Below are 27720 nucleotides of genomic sequence, written 5' to 3' on the forward strand. Positions count from 1 at the left end.
TTGTTGTTGTGTTTTATGATTTGGTGTTTTATAGTTAAAAAGAAATTGAATTATTTTCGTTAGTGACCCTCATGGGTATCAAATTATGATCCAGGACTGAATAAAGACTTCCTACCAACTCTATTAGACACTTGGAGACACTTGAAAAAAACAAGGCATTATGTTTTTGGATACTTTAAAATAAAAGATGAATAAATAAATGATGAGGATAAATAAATGATGAGGCTGTGGTCAGCTATTGCATTACAGTTTATTGTTTATACTTGTCATTTGTTGCACTCTCTGCAGGGAGTTACAGCTTGAAGGTAATACAGACTGAAGGTACAAGCTACACTGTAGTACATGCATGATGCTGTCTGTCACACTGAGAGGTTTCTTCTGAAGACTTCGCAGCCCTCCTGTTCTTCACACATGGACAATTTCCCTCTCAGCTCTACAGCAGTCTCATTGTCAGCACTGTCATCTTTGAGGCAACACACCTGGACGTTAGAACAAACCCTTTGAAACGATGTATGTACAGTAACAGCAGACGACTGTTCAACAGATGAGAGCGATAACAAAAGGCATCTTTTAAGGCAAAATATGAAAAGACGTGGAATGCGATGAAGTGTAAAATAAACATCCAGGCTATGAGGAAGTTATATCTCTCTGCCAGTGAGACTATGAATGACAAAAAAGAAATCATAAAGGCATTGTATTAACATTAACTCTGAGTGACTGAAAGCTGGGCAGCGTGCTGTTATTTTATGTATTCTGATTCATCTTTGCAAACATACAGAAACAAATCATTAACTTGATTCATGGGAAAGCAAGAGCGTTGCATCAGTTTAAGGTATGTTTTGAAAAGATGCTGTAATGGACATATTTCAGGTAAAATACTTAAAGGCAAATCTGAACCATCTGGGTCATAGTAATGTCTGAAATTATTATTATTATTATTATTTTTGTTACAGTCCTAAAATTGTGTTTTTCCTCAATCAGCCTCTGAGTAGGAGTGAGGGGATCGCAGGTGAACTCAACATTTGTTAGATGTTTTGATTCCCTTTAATCAAAGATACTTTGCTTGTGCTTTTGCTTCTGCCTAGAAACAGGTGATGTCATTCATATGCTTCCATTTCCAAGTCGGGATTTAATGATAGCTGGAGATTTTTGCCTATAGAAGCTCGTCAGGATGCAAGGATAACTTCACAACTGATCAAAACTGGTTCATCACAAAAGTAAACTGGGATAGATTGTGGTGAGATCATAATTTTAGACTGATTGGAGAATTAATTAATGTTATAACTTGTCTTTTGAAAAAGTTCAAATCAGCTTTATTTATACCACACAAATTAACAAAAAAAGCATCTTAGAGACATCTGTGCATACCAAGTGGTGTGCAGTTTAAAAGATTTTAAAAGGCATTTACCAGTTAATGGTAGGGACTAGAAATCTCAATAACATAGCCTCAGCTGTGTTTTGCCCTTTTTTCCCCCTAAAGCACCTTTGATAAGATATTTCTGAGAAAGGCAAAACTAAATAACTGGAGCACCACACTGCTGTCACTTATCCCTGATTGAAACCACCTGCACAGATCTGATTAAGTACATTTATAATATTTATTAGCATTAAACACTGATAAATGTTTTTCTTTGTTTTTCAGAGGGCATTTTGGGCTTATTTTAATCTCTATATTTTTGTTAAAATCCTTGTTTATCATATACTGGGCCTTGATGGAGCCAGATCAACTTTATTCTGATTGGCTGCCCCTCACAAACACAACGTTTGCATGAGCTTTTGACTCCGAGAGATTATTTAGACATAGGCTGGTATCAGTATTTGAAGCGTGGCAATGTTTAATATATTATAACAATATATAGATGGCAAAAGAAAAAGCATGACAGGAGTGTTTTAAAGAACTTTGATCATTGTCTAATTACACATGAATATTTCATTTTAACAGAGACTGGAGCGCTTGAGGTGGTCTTCCTCCATTAGCAAAACCACTGCATAAATCAATAACTACATCAGGTGACATATTTATTTAAGGAGTTATTATTTGGCACTATAGTCAACATGAAAGCAGGTGATATTTCTCTTTGTGTAGCAATCTTTGGAGGAAAATAAAACGGGTAATTTAGCTTGAATTCCTCAAGGAAGCATGGTTTCAAGAGCGCTGTCAATAGCAGAGAGGAGTGAGAGTCTCCCTGAGCATCATCAGCAAAAGTCTGAACTGAAAACAGAGGGTGACATTTTATCGAGTAATTATTTACTGTACATACATGTAAAAAACTAAATTATAGCCCATACAAAATGTACAGTTTAATCTTCTTTTTGATGACCGTCACTCTTAGTTTACAATACGATCGCTTTTCTGTTTTGTGCTTTTTATGTGAACGCGAGTTTAGGTGGAACAGACCGTGGCACCATCATGGAGGAAGGAAGTCAGTCCCCTTTGCACTTTGTCTCTGTTGAGTCAAATGCCTGTGTCCACACATTAAAGGTATTTCTGATATATTAATGATATTATTAAAAAAAACACAAAAAAAGACTGGCAGATCTACAGTACTGTCTAGAGAAGCTGATCACGATCGGGACACAGCAGCCAGAAACCTTACTATCCAAGGTTCTTACAGCCATTCAGGCAGCTTTCTCCGACTCACGTCCACTAATACAGTAAGATCATATCCAGTGTTGTGCCATTGGAGCTGGAAGCAGCCAGAAGGAGAGATACAGAGTTTCAGATTTCACTGATTGTTCGTTCAGAGGGATGGTACTCCTCCCTTCCTTTAGGGGAGGACATGTAGAATGACTGTGTCTTGCGTTTTAAGCGAGCCCTCTTGGTGGCCAGTGACAGACTGTGTTTGCTGGAGGCGATTATGTCACAGATGAACTTCTTGCAGTCCACACAGACCTCCATGGTAGCCCAGTCCTCGGTCAGCTCTGGGGGAAGCTCCAGTTCTTCATGAGACTTTAAAGAGCCGTGCTTCGAAAACCTACCGAGACAGAAACAGCAGAGGAGCTCGGCTTGAACGGGAGCGAAACACAACATTGTTTTGATATATTAACAATGTGAATTAGCTTTGGTTTCAAATGATCTAAAATGTGCATTCATAGCTAACTTAATCCATTGGATATCAATTAAATGTGTTTAAAAAACAAAAAAACACATGAAACAACTCATCCTGAAAAGACTTAATGAAAAGTTCAGTCATGCATGATAATACAGGTAAATTAAATCCAAACTTCATGATTTTCTTGCTGCTTTTGTGATAAGGACGCTGAATGATTTGGTAAATTTTGACAATCAGCCAAGCAGTTTCTGATGTGGTAGTTGCAATTTTGTCCACTAGATGTCAGCAACACCCAACAAATCTTCTGACTGAAGAGGACACGCTGTACCAAGCAGTAGTAGCTACAATGAACAAGGCCTTTACTTTGCATTGTGTGTGCAGTTTGTGATGACGAACACGAGATGTATGATATCCTCCTTTTGATTGTTGCACTGCTATTTCTAGTTTGAATAGTGTTGTTCATAGCTCTTACTTAGACATAGTCTTCTGGATGCTGTGGCGCTGTGGGTTACTGGAGGACTTGTCAGTTTTAGCAGCTGCTGCTGTTGTCGCTGCCCCAGGAGCTTTTCTGGGACCTTTAGATGCTCCTTTTGCAGGTTCTTTCAAAGCGGGGGATGCAGCAGCCCCTCCTGGTTTAGATGGACCTGGGGCTCCAGCCACTGACAGTCCTTGTCCTACAGAAGCCATGGCACTTATTCTCTCCCTGGGGAGAGTGTTGGTGGAGCCAATGGAGTAGATGGGCAAGCTGGAATAAGGTTTGGATGGCAGCCGCATCTGTCAGAGATGGAAGGCATGTATGAAAGAGATAAAACTTCCTCACAATGCGTATGGAAGCACAGTAATGATGCAAAACAAGAGAGAAGAGTGTCGTCAGTTTGAATTTGGTTGATTGGGAAGTAATTAGCCAAAGATCAGTGACCACCATTTGCCACATTAGGAAGTATCTTACACTATTTACTTATTTATTTTAAAGAGGTCCACTTTATTGTCACCAGCACAAAGATGTGATACTGCAGAAGAGGACTTATTTATCCCACGTGCCTTACCTTTTTGCAGCACTGTGCGCACACAGGCCTGCAAAGAGACAGAAGTTACAGGAGAAGGAATAAACGAAAGCATCCATAGATCCTTAAATAATTATAAACAGAAGAGTATTAATGAAAAAGATGGTGATAATCATCTGAAATTGTTTACTTTTTGCAGAACTGGCAGGTGTAGGACCAGGTGAATAAGGAAAACCTTTTGGCTCGACAACAGAAGCAAAGCTGCAACAGAAATATAGAGATCGCAGTAAATCTAAAGAAGGTATTTGGAACCAAAAAAACATTTTTCTCAGGATAAAAGTTATACTGTTTCCCTAACCCACTTATGGTGTTATAATTTAACTGTGCTCATTTAGAAAGAGTAAGTAATCCCTGTTTATTAAAGAGAGATTACTTCTTTATAATAGAATTAGCCTAGGCAATAAAAAGATGTATTACCTTCCCCTTCTTCATGGCATTGTAGATGTCTTTGTACTGCTGGAACTTCTCCAGCTCTGCCTTCACCAGCACCTGTCTGATGTGCATCACCTCCTCCACCGTCAGAGACAGACACTCCACAGGAAAACAAAACTCCTCCTGCAGCAACAACAAGAATTATACGCACAGCAGTCAGTGGACCCAGCAGACTCAAAACACAGGACTCAGTGTTTTTCATTCAGCACACACATGCACAACTCTCCTGCACCTTTAAGAGCACTGAGAGTGGGTCCGGGCTACAATTGGGTCATAAAAATATCCTCATTGTTCAGTGAAAGAAAAGGCATCTCAGAGTAGAATCGTGATGTGGGAAAAACAGTGAACACTTTTTTCCTGCAGCAGTGCCGAGAAATAGTGTTCACAAAGCGTGCAATGATTGTCTTCAAGAACTGGCTAAAAAAAGAGAATTTCTTTTTATATTTGTTATCCAGCTGGAAGCAGCCATCAGAACATGATACACTCATAAGGGCATAAGGGATGGACATGGTCAGCAACAATACTCAGGCAGGCTGTGGCATTAAAACAATGCTGGTCCTAAGGGGCAAAATGTGTGCCAAGAAAATATCCCTCAAACCATTACACCATCAGCAGGCTTAAGTATTTATACAGACATTGTGGCAGCAGAAACAGAAACTCGTCAGACCATGGGCCGTTTTTCCAACCTGTTCTTCTATTGTGCAATCTTGGTGAGCCAGTGTGAATTGGGCCCTCAGTTTCCTGTTCTTAGCCCATAGGAGGGGCACCTAATGTGGTCTTGACCATGTCTACATGGAACTCAAGGAACAAAGAGAGCAATATTAAATAAGGGAAACTCCTAGATGACTGTGGTTTTATTGTAAGGGGAGGCTGTATATGTTTGTAGCCACAAGGTGTGTTTGTCTGCTACTCAGGGCATCCTCAGGGCCTTTGTAACAGTCGTACATTATGAATCCTTGATTGACTGCTGAAGGACAAGTTAACGCACTGTGGTTCTTCCCATTACTCTCTGTTACCAGAAACGAGGAGGAGAGGAAACTTCAAATTCACTTTTTAAGTGTTCAGAAACATGAAAAAAAGAGATCTTTGATCCTATGTTCGTCTTTCCTGTTACTTCCTGTAAACGCTCTGACAGTTCTTTGTTAGTTCTATGTTGCTATACGCTTGAGCCACTGTGTTAGATATCCAAAGCAATGTCCTCAGCCTGCTCTAGGTGAATGATATCTAGTGAAGAATTAGGAGGATGAGCAGCTACGGTTATTATGACGGGACAGACTGATGGGAGACGGGCAAACCTCGGCCGAGTCTCTTCGAAGGATGTAAACCTTCCTGCACAGAGCAAAAAGTGTCTTCACCAACCCCAACACAAACACCTCGATAGGGTTGGAGCTCCACAAAGGGCACAGAGTGGAGGGAGAAGGGTGGAGAAGGAAGGGAATCCAGGAGTGATGCGAGATTTCGATTCCAACCTGAGCAAGAGAAGGTGGAGGTGTGTGTGTGTGTGGGAGGGAGGAAGAACAGAAAGCCTGCAATTTAACAGATACAGGGACTCGATGGTTCTGGTAAAAGAAGGAGGGAAGAAATCCTGAGAAAGGGGCAAACAGAAGAGAGATGACAGCATGTGTGTTTAGTTTCAATCCTTCCTCATTTCCCTACAGATCTTGATGCTCTACGTACTTATCTCGTTCTCCCTCTGCTTCTTTTGATTATTAAGTTATTTGACCACACTGGACACTGACAGCCACTGGAACAAGTCAAAACAGCAATCGAAGGAATATCCTTTGAAACTAACGCATTAGTAGATTTGTTTTTTGATTTCAATCTGGTCCAGTTCTGACTCTCTTCCAAAGTGTGTCGTTTGTCTTGTCTTTCTCCCCTAACCCCCCAATCAGTCGTGACAGTTGGCTGCCCCTGTAGTGTATTTAACTTATAACATAAAGCGCCTTGAGGTGACTGTTGTTGTGATTTGGCACTATATAAATAAAACTGAATTGGACTGAACTGAATCCTATTTCCAAATGTTTATTTTTAAATGATACACGAAGCTCTGACTCACCAGGGACTTGGAGCTCTGCTTGGAGGGCGGCTGAAACGGTCGGACATTTGTGGGCGTTTCCTTCTCAATAGAGTGTCTTCTCTGGGGGGTCTTACGCCTCTCTGGTTGAGGTGTAGAGGAGATGGGCAGGAACATGGGTGGAGCTGGTGTTCATAGATAGAACGTAAGAGAGAGAGAGAGAAAAAAAGAGCAAGTTTAACTGCAAAGAAGGAATTGATTGGTTAATCTTTGGCTCAAGACCTACTGATTATAAATAATCTTTCAAATGAAAAGACTTTGGGAAACGTGACTGGCAAGGCTGCAAGATTAAAAGCCATCGATCACTGCCAGCAGATAGCTTAGTTAAGGAGGCAGGGGGCGTCGAAAGGCTTCCTGACTCACTTTTCTTCCCCAGCACAGATTCTGGGGAAGTGTCATCCATCAGAGATGTCGCCACGCTGGAGCTGCTCGCTGATTTGCGTCCAACAATCTCATCCTGAATGCACAGAATACACATGCACTTCAGTCGTCACTTTTCCTGCACAAAGTAAATGCATCTAGGAAAAATAAAATTCTAATACACAGAAACGCACTTCAGAGTCAGAGCTGTCCAGTTCAGCGAGGCTGGGAGCCTTCAGGAGCCTCTTTCTCTGAGGAACTGACTGAGATCCAGAGGGTTCGACTCTGGGTGATCCAGATCCGTTGGTGAGAGACAGAGAGCTGGATGTCCTCCTGCCCATACGTGGGCTGAACTCATCTGCATAGAGCCACACAGGAGAGTGTCATTCAGGCACAGCAGTTGAAACGAAACCCAAAACACATCCTCTCTGGATTCTTTGCACCCAAACAGGTTATACTTTGCATCTTTTTTTTACTATCCCATTTGTTATATGGGGAAACAGAGTTTTCAAGTTGTAGTGGGTTTCAGTGGGTGGTGAGGTGAAAGGATGCAATGAATGATGTTACAGAGGACTGAGTTTTGAGAGTCGCCGAAAGGTTAAAGAGGTTGGCGAAGGTTAAGTTTTTCCTAAGGGGAAGCATAGGAGCAGGGCGGTGTTACACGCAGAGCATGGATGCCTTCTTCATGAAATATTTAAACTGTGGACTCCTAAAAAAAAAAGCTTCTCTCCCATATCAACCCCCAGGGAACGTTTTTAGGGAAAGCTAAGTCCTTGAAACCAAATTTCCCAATTTACTAAACAGACACTCTTTACTGGCTAAAGTCTAAAAGTAGAAAAGACAACATTAAAATCAACCACCTACAATACCAAGCTGCCTGATTCTGACTAATTTCTGGGTATAGCAAAAAGACAACCTGATGAGAGGGTTTGGAGGCAGGGAGTATGGGAAAAGCAGACAAGCGAGTGCTGCAAGAGACAGATAAAAAACACAGCTGATAGGATTGGTGGGAACCCTGAAACTCTCCTTTCTCCCTTCAGCCTCTTGTTTGTGGGAAAAGCATCCACATGAGCTCATCGTCTCAACACGAGCTCTGTTCCTGCTGCCCAGTCTTTTTATGACCAAAGATTCCTAAGAACCTACATCACCAGTTTTTCTCTATTCAGCCATCATTCTAAACCCTTTCTTTGTTTCACCCAAGTCTCAGCATTCACATATTCAAAAAGAGGAGATATTAGTTTAAAGCTGGCGGGCAGGGGGGAGACAAAACAGACAAGACCATTAGGTTAAAATTCAAACATGGCCTTCCAAACCACAGCATTGCTCATACGTTACCTATTCCAGTACGGAATAAATCCTGCGGCATACTGCGAGTTTTGCCGAAACCTAAAAGGGAGACCTCCTTTAATAAGATGGCTACAAGTAAATTCACCACTCAGTACACCTGCAGTTTATATCCAAATAAAATGGAGTGACTGAAGTAGTAAACAGATTTGTGTTTGACAGAATACTTTGGGATACTTTGTGTACGTGTGCAGCTACAGGGAAATGGGTCTGTTGTCTGGATTACATCATGAAACGTATAACTGCTCAATGTTAAAATACTGACCCTACAAAGGAGTCATTTTGATTCTAAAGTATTTAGTGCAAAATCTGATATTAAATGTTTTTATTTTGTCTATAAAATGATTTAAAATAGACATGGTTTTTAACATATTATCTGTCTTTGTGTGGGTTAGAAGAAGAAGTTTAGTATCACTCTCATGTTGCCTAGCTAAGTCAAGATGGGTCAGCTTAGTTCAGCATAAAGACCACAGCTTTCAGTTCAGTTAAGGTTTCATTTGATTTTTTTATGTCTTATGTTTAAGCATCTTAGCCGTGCTTCAGATCAACGACATGACCAGGGTGTAGCCCAGCTCTCGCTCTATGGTAGATGGAATAGGCTCCAGAGAGAGAGAACTCCAGTGATCGACTGGTCCCCTACTAGCAGGCACTCAGAGATAGAGGGGTAAAAGACCTTCCTTTTAACAGGAAGAGACCTCCAGCAGAACCAGGCTCAGGGAGGGGCAGCACATCTGCTGTGTAGTTTTGCAGTAAATAGAACAAACGCTTGAATAATACTTGTGATGAGCTCAAGTCAACATTGCATTGCATACCATGCAAGAGTTCTGATTTGAGAGTTTGGTTTGTTTGGGATCATTGTCATGCTGTCAGCCAATTTCTAGCTGGTATTGGATGGTGGATCAAAAATTAGTGGTGTTTTTCTTTGTAATTCCATCAATTTTAACAAGATTTTAAAAACACTGTCTGGAATGCAGCACAAAACCATGACAGAGCCTCCACCGTGTTTTACAGATAACTATGAACACTCGCGGTTTTACGTCCCTCCTCCTGAAAATGTCAGATTTTCAAGTTTCATTCATCAGACTTATTTCTACTGATTTTAAGTCCAGTCCTTGTATAATTTGGCAAACCTACCTGCCATTTCTTCCAGTTTTCCTTCTTTAAGAATGGTTTCTTAACAGCTACCCCTGTTTCTTAAGGATGTGACCTTTCAGACACTGTTCATTTGCATTTTCAGGCTTGCCTCCTCGTTAGTCTTCAAAGTCTTTAAAGTTATATTGCAAACACTTTTTATACTTGAATGATTCACAGATCATTGTTAAGAGGCTTAAGAAAAACTTCAGAAAGCTTAAAGAACTAATGCTCAAGACCACTTAAAAGATACAAGAAAGCCTGGCTCCTTAAAAGCAAAATATAAAGAAACAAAGAGTGGCTCAAGACTTTTGCACAGTAGCATATAGTTTTTTTTACAAAGTTGTACCATTACAAGCTGATAATGTGGTGACAGTATTGCTGTTAGGTCGCAAAATCACCACTTATATACTTTTCTACAAAATTGTAGTAAAACTACAGTAACAACATGCAAACAGTGTATTACTATGATACTACTATTACTATGATATTAAAGCAAAAATTAGGGTAATGTTATACAATTTTGTTATTAAGTGTTTTTAGACCTAAATATGTATTTATGTATAATATAACGTTTGTCTTACGTTTTTATTCTAGCGTTATGTAATTTGAAACATCACTCCCATTACGGATCGATTAATTTGACATTTTCCTTTCAATTTTTTGTAGGGGACCCCAGGGAGCCAATCAAATTACCCAAGTCACACCCTTGTTGCTAATCTAATCACCTGCTGACTCTAGCGTTAAACAAAAGCACAGAGAGAGTGGCATCAACCTTCTCAACTAATGCACAACTAAAACAAAATACTTAATGTCACATTTTAATGACAATTTAATTAGAACCAAGCAGCACCGCCTGCTCACGTTGCCTTTAAAACAATAAGCTATCACGAAGGCCCAACGCTGCGCGCAGGGACATGATACCTCACTGAGACTTGTGATCGCAGCATTTAATCTCATGAAATCTATTTCCCCTTAGCCATACTCATTAATTTGTCAGCGGGAATGTAAAATCCCCACAAAGTACAGAGTTATCAATATGGTCACATCATATGGGAATGAGTGATTATAAAGGGAAGGTTTTACACAGGTCAACAGACAACACAAATGAGGGAGCTGTTTTGAGAGACACTGGCTTCAGTAGGAGAGAAAGTGGAGCACAGGATTATTCTAAATTGGCCACCTGAGCACTGTTCCCTCATCGCAATCACAACACTATCTCCAAATTTGAACCCTGAGCATGTTCCACTGCTGGTAGCCTGTAGCTCGTCATCTTAGACTATATATTTTACTATGCTGTGCAGAGCATGAGGCTGCGCACCGGTCCACCTGCGCACTGGCTCGATTCTGCAAAGTCACTGCTGCACACGAAAGACTCTTTTGTATAGATTCTTGGAGACGTTGAGGTGTCACGTATGCTTTTGGCTGTTCCTTGCCAACCCTTGATTAGATAGCTGGCAGCTCTCTTCTACTAAGTGCTTGGAAAAGGTGACACTTTTCCCAAGAAACAACAGCAGGAATATTTTTCAGGAGGTACAGGAATTTCCTTTAACATGAAGACTGACTAGAATAAACTGTTTTCTCAAGGCTGCAATCATTTTAACAGCCAACAGTATTTTTTTTTTTTAAAAGAAGGAGATGTTGTTTGTATAGAAAGCAGTGATATAATTTTACCATCCTTACTTCAGAACGCTACATGCAAAAAAACCCCCAAAACAGCGACATCGTGAATAAAATTCTTCTTGTTTTTAGCACCTCTAAACACTTTAAATATCTCAGTCTGGCTGTGAGGCGATGTAATCTCTTCCAATCGAACACATATATTACACAAAGTAAAGATTCCTTTTATGACAAATGAAAGGCAGTGAGTTTTGAACATAAGCCTGTTTTTTGTTGGTCTGTAGGATAAAGTCACATCAAATACTTTTCAAGATTTCTTTTAAATGATCTGTTCAAATATTTTCTATTATTTTTTGAATTTTCTTTTGTTTTGCACACTGAAATCTAAGGCAAAGTTTGAACATGAAGACCTTTTTTTTGAATATTTGAGAAATATAACAACATAACATTCAGACATTGTCACTAATTGTCTTTTGCAATGTGAAATGAATCAGTGTGTGCTAAAATATGAGACTTTACAGGACAGATTGTTTGTTTTCCTCGTATTTTTACTAGCCAATACTCAGACAGGTTCAGGAGGTTTTTATCTTTAAAGGTTTTCGAGATTTTCATGTTCAAGCTTTGCCTCAGATTTCAACGTGCAAAAAAATGGTCTGAACGTTCATTTGATTTCCCTGGTTTTAAGGTTAACAAGTTTAAAGCATGGCCTGTGGATGTAGTTCAGCATGCCACTCATGTCACCTCGCTCTCATCAGCATCCTCCTACTGACCAGTGTCCCATGGGTCCATTTTTCACCTCCAAAGGAGGCAATCACCAAACGATGAAGCACAACATGAAATGTGTGTACAATATGCAGATTGAGGCATTAAAAGTGTGTATCTGTGTCTGTGTTTGTTCGTGCTGACAGAACAGATGAGCAGCCACAACAAAGCGGGGAACAGAAAGTGATGAAAAGCCAGGTAAGCAGCGAGGGAGACTTTACCTGACGCGTCAAAACTGAAAGACATGCTAAGTGGCCGAATTACTGCAACGAGAAACGTCATGGACAGTTATTGTTTGTGATAGAGGCACATCAAGTCAAGACTTACTACTGTACATACAAGAAGTTGGTATTTAGTGAGAAAAGAATTGAAATGGCATGCTTATTGTCTTATTTCAGATCCCAAAGCTTTCATTGCTTTCATGACGAGCGATAAGAGGATTTTTGAATAAGTCAGCCAATGGGGAGACACTGCAGACAACACAGTACTGGGTTCAGTGTGTTAATAGAAGTTGCAGACACTTAGCATTATTGTGGCATACGACTTATACTCTGTTGCAAACAATATAAGCCACAAAACAATAATAGGCATTAGTTGCAACACAAATATGAACGGTTAGGCAGCAGCAGCAAAGTAGGAACATATAAAAGAACAGAAACAGCTCAAAGTAATGAAGCTAGTGCACACTTCTTATGTGATTCTGAGGTGCAGGCATCAGATCCATACTTCAGCTTAAAACGTCTTAAAATTTTAGAGCGAAGTATGGTTGCATGTGTATGGGAGTGTGCACGTGAGTGTGCACCAACGGGACTAAAAGATACCAAGAGCAGGGACAATGAAGTGGGACACCTCCTTACCCAGCCTTCCTCTGCGGACCTCGTCAGGAGAGACCGGGCGAAGTTTCCGCTCTGCTTTGATCTCCTCCAGGATCCGCTCGTGCAGCGTGGGAGGAGGCTGAGTCTGTGGCTTCAGCTTCCGAGCTGACACCTAAGTAGTGTGGGTTGATGATGGGTGGCACAGAGTGAAAAAGGGAGCATACCAACACTGACACAAATGTACAGGGTTGTAGCCCGCAGGCCTGCTTCTCTTCACCTCTTCGGGTCTACTTTGACTGATTGTTCACCTGATTGCTGAGAGATGCGAGCACTGCTGAAAAAGCAGCCTGCTAATCCTGCTGCAAGATTGATATCAGCACAGAATCCTTTATTTCTCCAAATTCAGGCTGCAGTGAGACGTGAACACCCGAGCGCTTTACAGAGTCTGAATTTACAGTCGATCACATGTAGTGGAAATAGTCAAGTCTAATCATCGGGATGATTTTGGCTTTAGCAACAGCAAATCAACCTATAAACCATCTCCTGACATGAGAGTCACAGTGTTTCCCACAAATAACACCAGGTTAGAAGCAGGAAATGTCTTTGTTAAAAATCCTTATTTTTTCAGAGTGTTTACTAATTTGCAAATGTGTAGAGGGGTTATTGGTTTAATCTCAGTTTTAATGTTTAAATCAATCAGATTTGTTAGTACTCACAGGATTGAGAGGGGGTCTGGACCTGATGAACTCCAGGATGACTTCATGAGCACTTTTCTTTAATCTTGGTGGGATGTCTCCATTGACCTGAAGCAAAGGAACAATTGGTCTGCTTATATTAGCTCAGACAAACGCTGCTTCTTTCAGGAGGTCATTTACTAGATGGAGAACATGATGGATGGAAAAATTAAATAATCCAAACTCAAATAATAAAAAAACACAATATCAAAAAAAGTATATATGGACATTTTTAAATTTTCTGTTGCAAGACAACCAAACCCAAGACCACATACATAAGGCTGAGATTGATGATTATTTTTAATTATCATCAAGGCTGTCAAATTTTCCAGCGTCGTTCTCAGAGCCCAAGATGTTAAATCATGCTTGGGTCATCTGACAGTCAAAAAACTAGTAATATTCAATAATGGTTCTAATATAAAAGCAGCAACTCCTCACTGCTAAATAGAAAGACTTTAATCAGCGATCACAATAGTTACAAAATATTTTTTAAAGTTTTCAGTTTTGCTATGAATAATGCCAAATGGAAGAGTAAAGTCGTGCATATGCAAGTTTACACCAAAGCAACCCGTTATGGTACCGTTTTCTGGAGCATTTCATTAAATGATTTGAACTGTGGTGGTGTGTTTTCTAGATGTGGACTTACACAACAACTTCAGGTATCACACTGAAGCCTTAAAAGACTAAAAACAAAACTCAACAGTATACTAAAAAAGTGATTATTTGCCCTCGTAAACATGAAGCCATGTTTGAGTAAAATGCAGCTGAAATATATAAAATCAAAGGTTTATTTATTTAAATCATTAAGGAAAATATGTTTGGTATAAAAAGAATCTAAAACAATCAAGTGAAATTTCCATTGACTAGATGCCATTAAATGTAACGTAACATTTTCTGAGTGTATGCAGTCATCATTTCATCACATTAGTGAAAGGCACAGTTATACAGTATCCAATAATAATCAATGCAACCTTATGATTTTCATGAAGCAAGCGTTTCCCTGCTGGATCAAAACAACAGTGCAGCACTGAGTGCAGCATTCGAGTAATATTTTCAAAGCTGCAACACGTGTTTTGACACTGACCATGACTTTACGCAATTTGTAGCGTTTGGACCTGATGTCATCCATGAGCATCTCATAGGGAGTGAGCTGGTACTCAATAGGCAGAGGGTTGTACTGACGCTCCTGCACCTTCTTCAGCTTGACTCCTTCACGCAGGTCCCTCATCACCTGAACCCAGAATCGAGCCTGAGAGGAGAAGAAGTAGTGAAAGAGGAACCCAGTGTAGAAAAGAGAGGCTAGCCTCTGCTTGCACACAGAACAGGGAAACAGGGCGCCATCATCATGTGCCGTGGCCATATCAATCTCAGCATGGTTCCTGAGAAGTTCTTTGATTACTGTGTGTTTACCGTGATATATGAATTCATGGAGATATCTTCACGTGAACATTTGAGGCTACAGTCAAAGGTTGAACATTGCATACCCAGTCAGCATTCTGTAACTCGTTCAGGTCTCGGCCAGGCTCCTCTGATGACTCCTCCATCTTACGGAGGTTCTGGTGAAAAAGAACAAGATCAAATATAAAAAGTGCTGTTTTGGGAAATAACAAGACATGTTCCCATATGTAAGCTGTTAAGTGGCTTCACTCAAATAGCTTTGAATTCACAGCTACACAAATCTTTATTTCTCTCATGCTGCCTGTTATGCAGCTCCTGATGTTAGTCTCTGGCTTCAAACACTCACTATTAGTTCCAGACTTTTAAAGATCCCCCTCTGTAAAATCATAGTTTTCTTACTGGAAAGTTTCGCAGAAACTCAAGCTGTAAGAACTGTAAGCTTAATGCATATCTTTATTATTATTATTATTGGAAAATAATAATAATTTAAGACATTATAATTTAATAATTTAATAATTTGAGACATTATGACAAGAAGTATGAAGTATGGAAGCAAGTCCCCTTTAATGCTCCCCTTTAACTTTTATATTAACAGGATGAGACCATAACAAGCTTGTAAAAAGCAGTAGACAGACTGAAAATGTGTTTCCTCTGGTTAATCTTTGCAGTGATGCTGTCCTGATCATGTCACCGGAGGGGAAAGTTTGGTAAGACAATCACGGGAGTTTGCCCAGCTGACTGCCGAGTTAAAACCTCAGGTCACAGGGGAAATTAGAATTCACCATCATCCTACGGGGGCACAGCTGTGTTGACTGACTGCTTACATAACATCACTCGCAACAGGCTTTTTGGTGCATCACAAGTCAATATGTCTACAGTGTGTACAGTACTCCAGTCAAAAGATAACAAGATGGTCCCTGATGCTTTATGATAGCCCATCAAAATAAATCACTGATAATCTAGCCAGTGAAGAGCATAACAACAGCGTAGTTCAACTGCTGTAAAACACCATTATCTCATTTGGATGGAAAGCAAAACTCCAGATCAGATCAAAGCAACATATTTTCCATTCCACTTGAGCAGCTTCTTCCACGTGTTCTGCATTAATTAAATCATGAAAAGTAATCCACAATGTGAATGAAACCTTTTTGCTGCTAAAGGGGCCACAAAATAAAATATTCAGGGCATTTGCCAACTGCATGTAAAACCTTAGTAATTCTGCCTTCTGTTGATATTATTCATTCATTTTCTCTCTTAACAGCTGACAAGAAGCACGCAACCCTGAGCAAATAGGAGCACAAGTTGTCTGTGAATCACCACTAATTCAGTTGCTGTTCAGCAGCAGGAGGCATCTCTGTGGAAAGTTAAAGGGGCTTTATTTGGCAGCGATGTCTGGTAGCAATGGTTGGATGAAGATGGACTTTTCTGAAATGTGTTTAACAAAGAACACCAAAACACACAAACAGGACAATGGGTTTGAAAGGAATTTAGGCACATTTGGTTCTTTACAGAATAATTACTGAGAATCTGCAGTTAGGTAGCAGGTATACGAGTCTGTACACGGACTAAACGCTGATTGATGTGTCTAGATTAAATAGGGATGAATCTATATGTCATTAGGGGAAATGGCAGATGCCGCTCATTTTATGCTGCTGCTTCTTATATCAGCTTACTATTAATTCTTAGGGCCAAATTTCTTTAACGGGCCAAAATAGCTAAAATAGCATCATTTTTACTTAATCACAGTTAATTTCACCATCAAGCACAAACAAAATAAGACATGCTTTTGTTTTGGTGCTAAAAATTTGAGCAATAAACAGTAAAGTGCATATTGCAAATGTATCCATCATTTTTGCCTCAAGAAAGAAAATCCTGAAAAAACATTTGCAATAGCTTCAGCACAAAAATCTGTGAGTTCCCAGCTTTTACATGCAAACTTGTCACTGTGCTCTCTTTGTAAGTACTGGTAGTATTTTTTTTTAATGCAACACATTATTAAATCTGCCCCTTATTGACTTCTTCTGTTGCATTTGCTGAATAGCCTAGATTGTATTCCTGCACAGTTGGCTATCCTATTCTATTTTTCTTGCCTCAAAGGACACTAGTAAGGAATGTCTTAGCAAAAAACAGTATAATGGGTATTAGACAGGAGTGTACCTTGAAGTGACTCGCAGATTTTCACTTGCTAGTGCCTCTCACATATATATGGGGTTTGAAAATATAACTGCTACTGGAATTGTTAATCTTACTTATGGTAAATAACTGTTAATAAAATCTGTTTACCGTGTTAACTTTTTAAATTTATTTGTGCTGACATTTTGATGTTTAGCATGTTATGTTTACCATCTTGCTTTAGCACTTTAGCATGCTAAGGTCTTTTGACATTGCATGAGAAGAATGGCATAGTTGGTCACAATGACAATGCTAAGGTGATGTTTAACAGGTATATTATTCATAGTTTTAACTATTTTAAATATGTGTTAGCATTACTAAACTTGTTAATTAGCACAAAACAAAAAGTAGAGCTGAGGCTGATGGAAAGCTCATTCGTTAGCATTAGCATTATAGGTTCCACACATGAGTTCTGTTTCTATTATAGTATAAATGGTACAACATTTTATGTGGTACAAGAACCATCGCAAAACTATACAATGGACTCTAGTTCTTTTGGCACGTAAAAAAAAACTGACTACAAGAAATACGTCTGTATGCTATTGAGTTTTAACAAATGACAAACACAGCGATGGTAACGACTTCAGTTTACAATTACTGCAACCCCCAACTTTCCTCAAATTTAAGTTTCTGTCTTAGCCTGTTCCACTCTGCAATAAAAGTCTCCTTTCCTAAGAGTTGCGTAACTGACCTAATCCTCCCCTGTATTCATTCAGATGCATTACACGCAGTGAAAAGGCAGCAGCAGTAGTGCATAGCAGGAAGGAACCCTGAGGTGAGACGTACAAACACATGCACACAGCTCCTTAAGGAAACTGTTCCAACCCACAGCTGAGCTCCAAAATGCTCCCAAGGAAAACAAAGTCCACAATGACTCCTGCCTGTGATCTTAATGGTTGGGTAGAAAAATAAAATAAAAACAGAGCAACGAGACATGACTTGAAATAAAAAAAATGAGTCAATAAGACATCTTTGGTAAAAGAATCACGTTGCCAACTGGCATTACATTTGCTCTCAAAGACTTTTCTTTAGAAAGATTTAGAAAGATCTGCATTGTGTCTGTGCAAACCTGCTGATCACCGATCTCTAGGGAACATTATTAGAAATCACCTGCCAGGATCCCTGCCTACAACAGGCATTACACCAACAAAATGCTGTGGAGAGAATTAATCTTCGGTGGTATGAGAACAACTTGTTAAAATATTATGGTGCAAACCTTCCAGCCACTACAATAGGACTGTTTTCATGATCATGCCAGGCTGAAGGCTAGCTATGAGAACCTGAACTCAGCGCTCTTGGAAGACTGAGAGTCAGCATGTCTGCAGATTTAGTCATCTATGTCTGACATGCACGACAAACATGTCACTATTTTTTTCATGGTGGCTCACTTCAACCTGTCAGCTGGGAGGGTGTCAGTACATGGCATGTCACCCGCACACAGCACCCTTGCCTTAACAGTTTATATCAAAATTGCCACTGCAAGTGTTTTGCTCTTAATCATCACCGTCACCATAAATGTGTTGCTATTTTGTAACCTCATAGCTTGTTCTTGTATAAGGAAATCAGTAGTTTTATTTCTGTTCTCATTCTATTCCATGTATTCATGTATATTCGAATTAATGAGCGGCCCATAAAATGAAGACAATAAAATCTTCATTTTTAAAGCTGTGAGTCAGAATCATTTGTGGTTATATCACAGTATGAGTAATGTAGGTTGAGCACGCATGTATATTAATTCATTCGCTCTTTCCCCAGCCATTCCCACGGATGCCTTTCTGCATCAGCTGACTGCCTTCTGCGCTGTCACACAGTAAACAGGGCTTTCACACACATACTGTCTTCATGTCTTTGTGAGTCACATTCATGTGTATTGTAAGCTACAGTCCAGCCTAGTGATGGTGATATAACTAAAAACCATTCAGGTGGTTTATAAGAATCTTTGATACTTAAGATAAGATTTATGGTCGTTACATAAAAATTGTCTTCTCTGTCAATAGTTAGTTAGTTGTTCTCAGGGCTAGCCAAGTGGTCAGCTAAATAATTAGCTGTGAGTCATAACGTTATTATCCATCATTAAAAATTTAAGTTATGCAGATTTTCCTCTGTTTTGTCTTTTATTGCCTTTCTGACTTTTGGCTGATGGAAATTCTTGTTTAATTTGGACACAGCACAATTTGTCATGACATCGGTCATCTTAGGCAGACAGCTAACTTCCGAGCATGAAGAAATCTGTGAGCCAGTCCATCATCAAATTAGGCTGTAACAGATCCAGTTAAGTCAATTATGAAGGTATCCTTGCAAGATATTTGAGAACTCTTTGATTAAGTAATACTACACTAAGTATTTTTGGCTGCAATTAATGTAAACATAGCTTTTTACTATAATACTGTAAATCCTATGTGTGTTAGCAATATAAAAACATACACTGATCAAGCATAACATTATGAGCGCTGACAGGTGAAGTGAATAATACTGATCATCTCTTCCTCACAGACAACTGAGTCAGACCATCTCCAAAACTGCAGCTCTTTGTGGGGTGTTCCTGGTCTGCAGTGGTCAGCATCTACCAAAAGTGGTCCAAGCGGTGAACCAGCAACAGGGTCATTGGCGGCAGAGGCAGTGTGATTCATGTGGGGAGACAGGGCTTGCCAATGTGTTCTGATCCAACAGAGTTACTGTAGCTCAAATTGCCAAAAAATGTCATCCATTCTGATAGAAAGGTGTCAGAATACACAGTTCATCACAGTTGGTTGTGTACGAGGCTGCATAGCTGCAGAACAGCCAGGGTGCCCATGCTGACCCCTGTACACCAGCAAAAGCATCATCAATGGGCGCGAGAGCATCAGAACTGGACCACAGAGCAATCAAAGAAGGTGGTTTTGTCTGATGAATCACGTTTTCCTTTGCATCACATGGCTGGCCGGGTTCATGGCTGTGGCTAACCTGGGGAACACCTGGCACCAATGGGAAGAAAGGAAGCCGGCAGAGGAAGTGTGATGCTTACAATACAATACCCCCTTATGGCTGTGGCCTCTCTCAGCAGGATAATGTGCCCTAACACAAACCAGTAATGGTTCAGAAATGGTTTGAGGAACACAACCACACGTTTGAGATGTTGAGATATTTGAAATCTTGGCCTCCAAATTCCAAAATCTCAATCCAATTGAGCATGTGTGGGATGTGCTGGACAAACAAGTCCCACCTTGCAACTTGCAGGAGTTAAAGAATCTGTTGCTAACATCTTGGTGCAGATACCACAGCAAAACTCGATGGGTCAGGGCTGTTTTGACAGCAAAATGACTCACACAATATTAGGCAGATAGCCATAATGTTATGCCTGATCTGTTTTATCATAGGACCTTACCTCTTTGGCACTCTTGATCTTCTCCAAGAAAGTGCGCAGCTCTCTGGTTTCTGTGTACAGGGCTCGGCACACTGCCTGGTAATGACTGGGTGCATCTGACACACTGGGTAGATGAGCTGTGCACAGCTAAAACAGAGGAAGCAAAAGGATTTTCAGTTCACACTTCACACAGCTGCACTGAAAGAAAATCAAAAACAACAATCAACAATACATTTAGGGTGACACACAATTCATTTCTAAATTTCACGCTCTTACATTCACTTCATTAAGTTTCAAGATTTTCTTTGTGATTTGTTTGTTTATTTGACAGCCTGATCAGGTTTTCAGGTCATTTAGGACTTTATTAATTGATTGATTTTGTGCTAAGACAATAACAAGCTATTATTTTGCAAAGCATTGTATTAGATCAGATAATTTAAAATATAGCAATCTAACAAAAGCTGGCATGACAATGACAATAATTAATCTGACTATTTTGATTACTGGTTTCATGGCTACAACAACAGCACGCGTTTAGGCTTTAAATGAAGTATAGATAGTCGTATCAAGCTAGCACTTAGCTAATGGATCTCAGTGGCATTATATAAAAGCAAAATACCAACCAAAAGACACTTGTAAACAGCTGTTATTGACTGATGAACACAATTCACAAGACAGCTCTGCCTGAGGTCAGCCACACTGCTGCTCCACAAACACACACACAGCGATGACAAAATATGCCCTTGTTTCTCTCAGAGGAACAGAAGGTACCTTTGGCCAACGCTCTGCATGCTCTTGGCATCCGTTTGTCCAGACTGCAAAAATTTCACTAAACATGGAAAACACCAGACAACTGTCTCATTTTAGAAACTTTAACCTGCCAATAAGTGTGGGAGTAACAGAAAATAATGGGTTCAGTTAAGTGTACATAAAATTCATATTTTTTAAATACAAAATCAAAACAGTTCCATTGAGTGGATAAATAAGGCTCTAATCTAAAATAGTGTCATCGGGGGTTAGTACAGTAGGACAAAAGGTAAACCAAGGAGCACAGGGGGTGAATGGTCTCAGGGGGAAAAAGCAACAATTCAAACTGACAGCTAGAAAGCCACAGGCCAGACTGCCACACCGCTTCCATGCATCTCCTTGGAGAGCAGTGTTGGTGTGCATGTGTGCACTTGTGTGTGTGACTGGGTACATAGTTATTACGTAAACAGTGCACAGGCATGCGAGGACTGACACAGTGACTCTGCTCCATTGGACAACAGAGATGCATGCCTCCCAGCAAAGATGAGCCTGGCAGCCCGAGTGCACTGTGGTTCTGAGCTCTGCTTTCACTGCTGAGTTTAATATGTTGAATATTTAATAGTTTAATTTTTCCTAAACACTTGCCCTCTTTGTTTGCATCTGTTCCTGGAATACCTTGGTAGATGATGTTTTCCTCAAGAACTGGAGAACCGTTTTAGCTTCACACATAGTAGAGAAAATGTTTTATAAGAGTGTATAGTTCCAAACACTTACACCACTCATGTCTGTTTGGAGAGATTACTATTTTATTTCACTTTCCTTAGATTTGGAATTATGGATTTTCACTTGCAAACGAGTGATTACCTGCTCTAAGTAGGCATTACATCGCCTACGTCTTCCATTACTGGAATCATTAAATTCTGTTTTCTCCCAGCTGTTGCAGGAATCCTTGATCAAAAAATATTTTATATGTGACTGACAGTGATGGGAATAACGGCGTTACTTTTTTCAGTAACGAGTAATCTAACTAATTACTATTCCTATCGTTACAACGCCGTTACAGTTACTAACAAGAAAATGCGCGTTACTATTTTACACAAGTGGGAACACAACGAATATGACTGCACATTTACGCCGACATCATCCAAGTGGAAGCAGACAAAAACAACAAGCACGCATGCTACAAACTTTACCCGAGTCATTTAGACAGCCGTTAGCACATGATTCTCCTTATGGGGACCTGATATGTTTAATATGCTGCTGAGAATATAGCCCAGAAGAAGCGTATAGTATAGCTTTTATTTTGGAAAGAGCCATTTCTCTGTAATAAACTCTCTTTTCCAAAGATGAGCGATTTCTCGATCAGATAGATTTATTATTTTATTACTTTGTTGTTTCAGCAACATTAAATTTAAAAACTGTACTTTTGAGTTAAAATATATATTTATAATTTTAATAAATGACAAATTAAAAAGGCATGAACATTTTTTGTATCGAAAAAATATCGAACCATGACACCAAAGTATCGAACCGAACCAAACCGTGAATTTTGTGTATCGTTGCACCCCTAATATTTTATTTTTTTTGTTTTGTCTGAGCACATACGTGTGTGTATTTACATATATATTCATATTTGTACATGTAAATGCAAGTATGTGTACTTGTATATGTCGTTTTTTACTGTGTATGTGTGAAATAAAGATACGATAACAATAACAGCTGATTGGTGGACCCTCTAGCTCTTACCCAGCACTAACTACTGCACCTCCATTCTGCTCTATAGGATTAATGTTTTCATGGGTGACCACTTTGTCCACTATTTAAAAAAGCTGTTTTACCTCATGTCTTTTACAGTATCAGCCCACTTTAAGACAGCTTTCTCTTAATTGGCCAACGTCTGTACATAGTGCTTGTGTGCCTGTGTTTCTTAGCTGTTTGGTGCCTTGCAGAGATGACCTTTGAGGAATAGATATCAGCTCAGAGAAACTGTTAGTATATCAGTATGCAGAGCAGCTGGAAGCCTCTGCTTTTGAGGGGATTACTTTTACATACTTAACACTTATTAACTAAAATTACTTTATCTCTTGGCAGTATCCTTTTTAACCACCAGCCATCAGTGGCTGAACATACATATTAGCGTCCACCAGCTGCTTACATTGAAAATATCTCTGTAGCCACGAATGCCAGAGACGTTATCAGAGTCCTCCACCTCGTCCTCTTCCTCTGTGGCCTCGTAGCCTTCGTCAAGGCATGCTTCCCTCTCAGCCTCAGCCATGTTAGTCATGAGATCAATGAGCTGCTCTAGAGGAGGACTCAGCTCCCTTTCCTCATTCTCCTTCAGCCCGTAGTCCAGAGCCTTGTAAATCATGATCCCCAGAGACTCGATCACCTGCAAGACAAAAACAACTAGTTTATATGCTATTACTAACTCATGTCTATATGTTTATTAGAATCATCTGTTTTCATTAATAAATAAAATGTAAAATTTGTACATCTCGATAATTTAAAATAAAATTCATCTATAAATATGTTGTATCTGATAATAAAGATCATAATAAAAATGATACTCTTTATTATACATTTACTCTTTATAACTGTTAACTATTTGTCACATAATAAAAACAAATATAGATTTGTCCCTTTGTTATTCAACATGATCCCCTCTAGTGTATCAGGCCTGAGCGGAACACGTGTGATGTGTTGACTGCACGGCTCTTTGCAGAGACAGCTTCCTCTGTCACCACACAAACACTCCCTCATGAAGATCATATGCACAATCAATATCATATGCATACAGTCAGGTCCCAGTCTGGTCCCATGTAAAGAAAAAGACACAGTAAAGCAGGCTTTATTTAGGGCGTGGCTACTTTTTAAGCTCCTCCCATTTTAACCTGCAGTATCCTCATGTTTGTCAGGCAGATGACATATGATCAGTCACTAAGACTGTAACTAGCTGCTTGCTTGCCTCTTACCATGTCTTGTGTGTGTAGCATAAAGTGACTTCATCTCCTTAAAACACCCATCTCTATTGGCTGGAAATGACTGTAAAATATTCCACGTCAGCGAGAACAATAAATTGTCTTTTTTCATAAAGAGTCACACCTTTTATGTACAATAATTGTATATTAGTGTAAAATTAATGATTCGAGCAGTTTCAGCTGGTCATTTACATGAACGTTTCTGTGAATGAGAGAGCAATAACCTTTATGCAGCTGTATGCAAACCAATCAAAACACTTTTAAGACACTATACTACTTTCTGTGGCTTCATCACATTTTTGGGTTGTAAACACAAGCAATAAACACACATTAATATTTAACAAGTTTAGCAAGAATCAGCCTGTTGTGACCTTACCTCATTCAACAATAATACACACTTGACAAAAAGGATAAACATTAGAGTGTTTAAACAAAATTAAACAAAAAATTCTTACTAGGTGGATAGCTTTTGTCAGACCAACAGTGGCAACAGCAGCAAAAGCTTAAAAAATCACAGAAAATTACTTTAAAAAATCATATATTATTTTCTTTTTCTCAGGCTGATGCATGTAGGTCAGGAGATGGTGCGCTTGAGTTTTCCTGGAATTGGGGAGTCATGGTGGATAAAGCAGACATTGCCAAAGCCAAGATAAAAGAGTGAGAAATCACAGAGAGGATTATTCTGCAGCCCTGAGCACTTAGACAAGACTGAGAGAGGCAAAAACCAAAGCAAAACACTGAGAGAAAAGACAGTAAGAAAGACATGGGATGAAATCAGAGGGAATAAGGGGAGGTCAAATATCAGGAGACAGGAAAAGAGGAAAAAAACAGATAAAAAAAACAGGAAATGATATGTTGAGAGGTCAAAGGGGGCAGTAGAAAGGTCAGGCACAAGGATCAAGTGTGTGTGTGTGTAGACATGAAGATCAAGGGCAAATCAATGATTGCTCATGGAAGGAGGAGTCATATGAGACTTCTCCCCCCATCAGTGGGTAATGGCTGAGTTTTCTCAGGGGGAAATGAATGCGACCTCTTTGTCTGAGCTCCACCTGGGCCCACACCCACTGACAGATGAGACATATTCAACCCAGGATGAACACACCCCACACCCCAATTTAACCAATTATCAATGCATAGTCACCCCACAGTATGTTTTACTCAATAATGTTTTAACAGTACGTGTTCAGTTTGTGGATTTTTAGGCTCCTGTTTCTTATCTCCTCCTCCTCCATCATAAAAAGCCACGCCTTAAAGTATTCAGTCAAGGTCTGAAACAGCATTTGATCTGCGAAATGGGATTAAATGGAACAAGACGGACTACAGCGGATTCAATCACACTTTTTTCTTCACAGCAAAGATTAAGAGCATCGAAGGACTCACATTGAGATATATTATTCTGTATTTTGCTGGAGTGGGTGTTTAGTTTAAACCAGCATCAGGACCAGAATGGTGCTCATCTAAAGAACAAAAGGCTCATCTTTATAGGCTGTAAGAAAACCAGGCAATGAAGTTTGGTTACAGAGAATTATGACAAATAATCTAAATAATCCTTGGCATAAAATTGGCATTACAAAGCAAACAGATATTCCAGTATTTTACAATCCTAGCGTCTTTTTATTAAAAATAATATGTTTGTAAATTTATGTTATTTCTCTCGAACTTTTCCTTGAATTGCAACTTGAAAAACAAAACTTTCAAAATGAGCTCATCATTTAAGGTAAAGGAGACTAACACGTTCTTGACAAATAATAAACTACAAATTGCGACTAATGGACAAATCTGAGCTGTCCCTGTGACTGTGAGGCTAAAGCAAACATGTCTCCATTCTACTTTAAAGTCTCCCTGAATGGTTCCCAGGCTTTCGGGCGACCAAGCGGAATGATGAGATGGAAAGGAGGAAGCAGGGGGAGTAATACTACAGCTTTGTATAGAACCTGACCTCAGATACAAGCACCAAACATCTAGCAGGATATGATGCGAGCACAGACCCTTATATTTACATGGATCATGAAACATTTAGCCTCTGTCCTAATTAAGTACATTATTGATGTATGTCTGTGAATATGACCAGGTTTCTGCTGCCACTTCTTCACTGTTTTAACATAAAGTTTCCTGCAGTCTGGAGTCCAGTATATCACAGCTTAACTTGTTAAAGTTGCTTACATTTCTATGATCTGTGTCTCTGTTAGAAATATGACTCCTTTTTGTTAACATACATCTCCTATCTGGAGATCAAATAAAGTTAACTAACAGTCCACTTAGCCAATTAATATTTTCAGCACCATATATCAATACACACAATTCAATCCATTTTATTAATATGTAGCAAATTTAGTTAGACATGTATGTGTGAATAACCAGTTCAGGTAAAAACAAACTCAAGACAACAGTGTCTGACTGAGGAAGGCTAGGAAGGACCACAGATGGAGAGGAGGCTGGCGGTAACAATGCCTATGAATGTGGCAATGAATACCAGCTGTAAGAGACAGTGACTCACACTAGCTTGAGATATTTGGCTTTGGGTGGCCAAACACCAGTTCCAGCTTTACAAATTGAACAACGGCTGAAATGTGCGAGCTCTGCTCTCTAATATGCAAAAGCACTCAGCAAAGGGCCATAGTCTAATTACCTAGTAAAGCCTTTCAAATTTGGAGGATTGTAGGAACAATGTGGGGATTTTAAATACTTATATGTCTTAATTAGAGGGAGCAGAGAAATTAGGTCATGTCTGTGGCAGTAAACAGGAAACAAGAACTAGGAATCCTTTATTTTTAAAAACTAATTACTAGCACTACAGTCGATTTTAGTGTTTCCAGAATATTGTGTTAGGAATTATACCATAAAAGCTTATTTCATATACCTTTTTGACAACGACAGGTGGAATTTAGGATCAGTGACAGTCCACCTGGTGTCATTTTATTTTACAAGCCATCGTGGGTTTGCCTGGTATGGTGTTCTTAGGGAAGGGTTTCAAACATAGGGCCCACATATGAGTGCGAAATAGCAACATAGCAACAATAGCAACATTTCAAAAAAGACCTAAACCATTCAATAATAAATAACTGCAAATAAAGACAACAGTCTCCTTTTGGTTATAATCGTCATGACTGAAATCAAGTATAGCATTAGTTCCAGGCCAGGAAGTCACGGTCACACCAGCTGATCTCAGGGCTAGCTCACATTAGCTACAGCCTCAGCTGAGGCTTCTACCCATCCTACTGGCATATCTCCTATAGGGTCCACTATTTCATTTTCTAATCGAACATTTCTCTCATTAATCACTCCCTCATAAAGTTATGCTATGCACAATGTGCACCAACTTCTACTTCACAAGTGAAGACTGTATATTTAAGTTGGGGAAAAGAGAGTGTCTTTATTTTGGGTCTTTTTCTTAGGAGTTTACCTTTATTATTGGCTGCTGAATTATTACAATTGCTGAACAGCACAAAATGCAAAGATAACAGGTGCTTTGTGCTGTAGTGTCCTGTTTTCCTCCTAAGTTAGGGAACTGTGTCACCTAAAAAGCCTTAAGATAGCACATCAAATGTTAAAGCTTACATGTTTTACTCGTTCTTTGGAAAAAACATACTTATCATGATTTTGATGCCAACAACGCCTTTCTTAATGGCTACATTTTGAGCAACTTGCTAACATCAACATGCCAGTGACATGCTAGTGATATCGAGTCGGGGC

At 39.5% G+C, this 27720-nt stretch overlaps 1 protein-coding gene across 7 annotated transcripts in view; it reads right to left on the bottom strand.

The window, feature by feature from the left end:
* Positions 1-231: 231 nt before the first annotated feature.
* The window catches only part of LOC120722193 (protein spire homolog 1-like), a 37283-nt gene continuing 9794 nt past the window's right edge, over positions 232-27720 (bottom strand). The window contains exons 3-19 of one of the 7 annotated variants that reach the window (XM_040013072.1): positions 23205-23438; positions 20324-20449; positions 14874-14945; positions 14474-14638; positions 13372-13458; positions 12698-12827; positions 12062-12103; positions 8319-8369; positions 7178-7341; positions 6987-7080; positions 6606-6748; positions 5845-6018; positions 4535-4672; positions 4248-4318; positions 4100-4127; positions 3526-3827; positions 232-2975 (exon numbers count right to left, since the gene is read on the bottom strand). In XM_040013072.1, the coding sequence (XP_039869006.1) occupies positions 2720-2975; positions 3526-3827; positions 4100-4127; positions 4248-4318; positions 4535-4672; positions 5845-6018; positions 6606-6748; positions 6987-7080; positions 7178-7341; positions 8319-8369; positions 12062-12103; positions 12698-12827; positions 13372-13458; positions 14474-14638; positions 14874-14945; positions 20324-20449; positions 23205-23438 (2277 nt within the window). In that variant the 3' untranslated portion in view covers positions 232-2719. The remainder of the gene's footprint in view (positions 2976-3525; positions 3828-4099; positions 4128-4247; positions 4319-4534; positions 4673-5844; positions 6019-6605; positions 6749-6986; positions 7081-7177; positions 7342-8318; positions 8370-12061; positions 12104-12697; positions 12828-13371; positions 13459-14473; positions 14639-14873; positions 14946-20323; positions 20450-23204; positions 23439-27720) is intronic. The other 6 variants (XM_040013073.1, XM_040013074.1, XM_040013076.1 and 3 more) reach the window with 6 other exon arrangements.

The sequence above is a fragment of the Simochromis diagramma genome, unplaced genomic scaffold (assembly GCF_900408965.1).
Source record: "Simochromis diagramma unplaced genomic scaffold, fSimDia1.1 OVJJ01000618.1, whole genome shotgun sequence".
NCBI lineage: Eukaryota > Metazoa > Chordata > Actinopteri > Cichliformes > Cichlidae > Simochromis > Simochromis diagramma.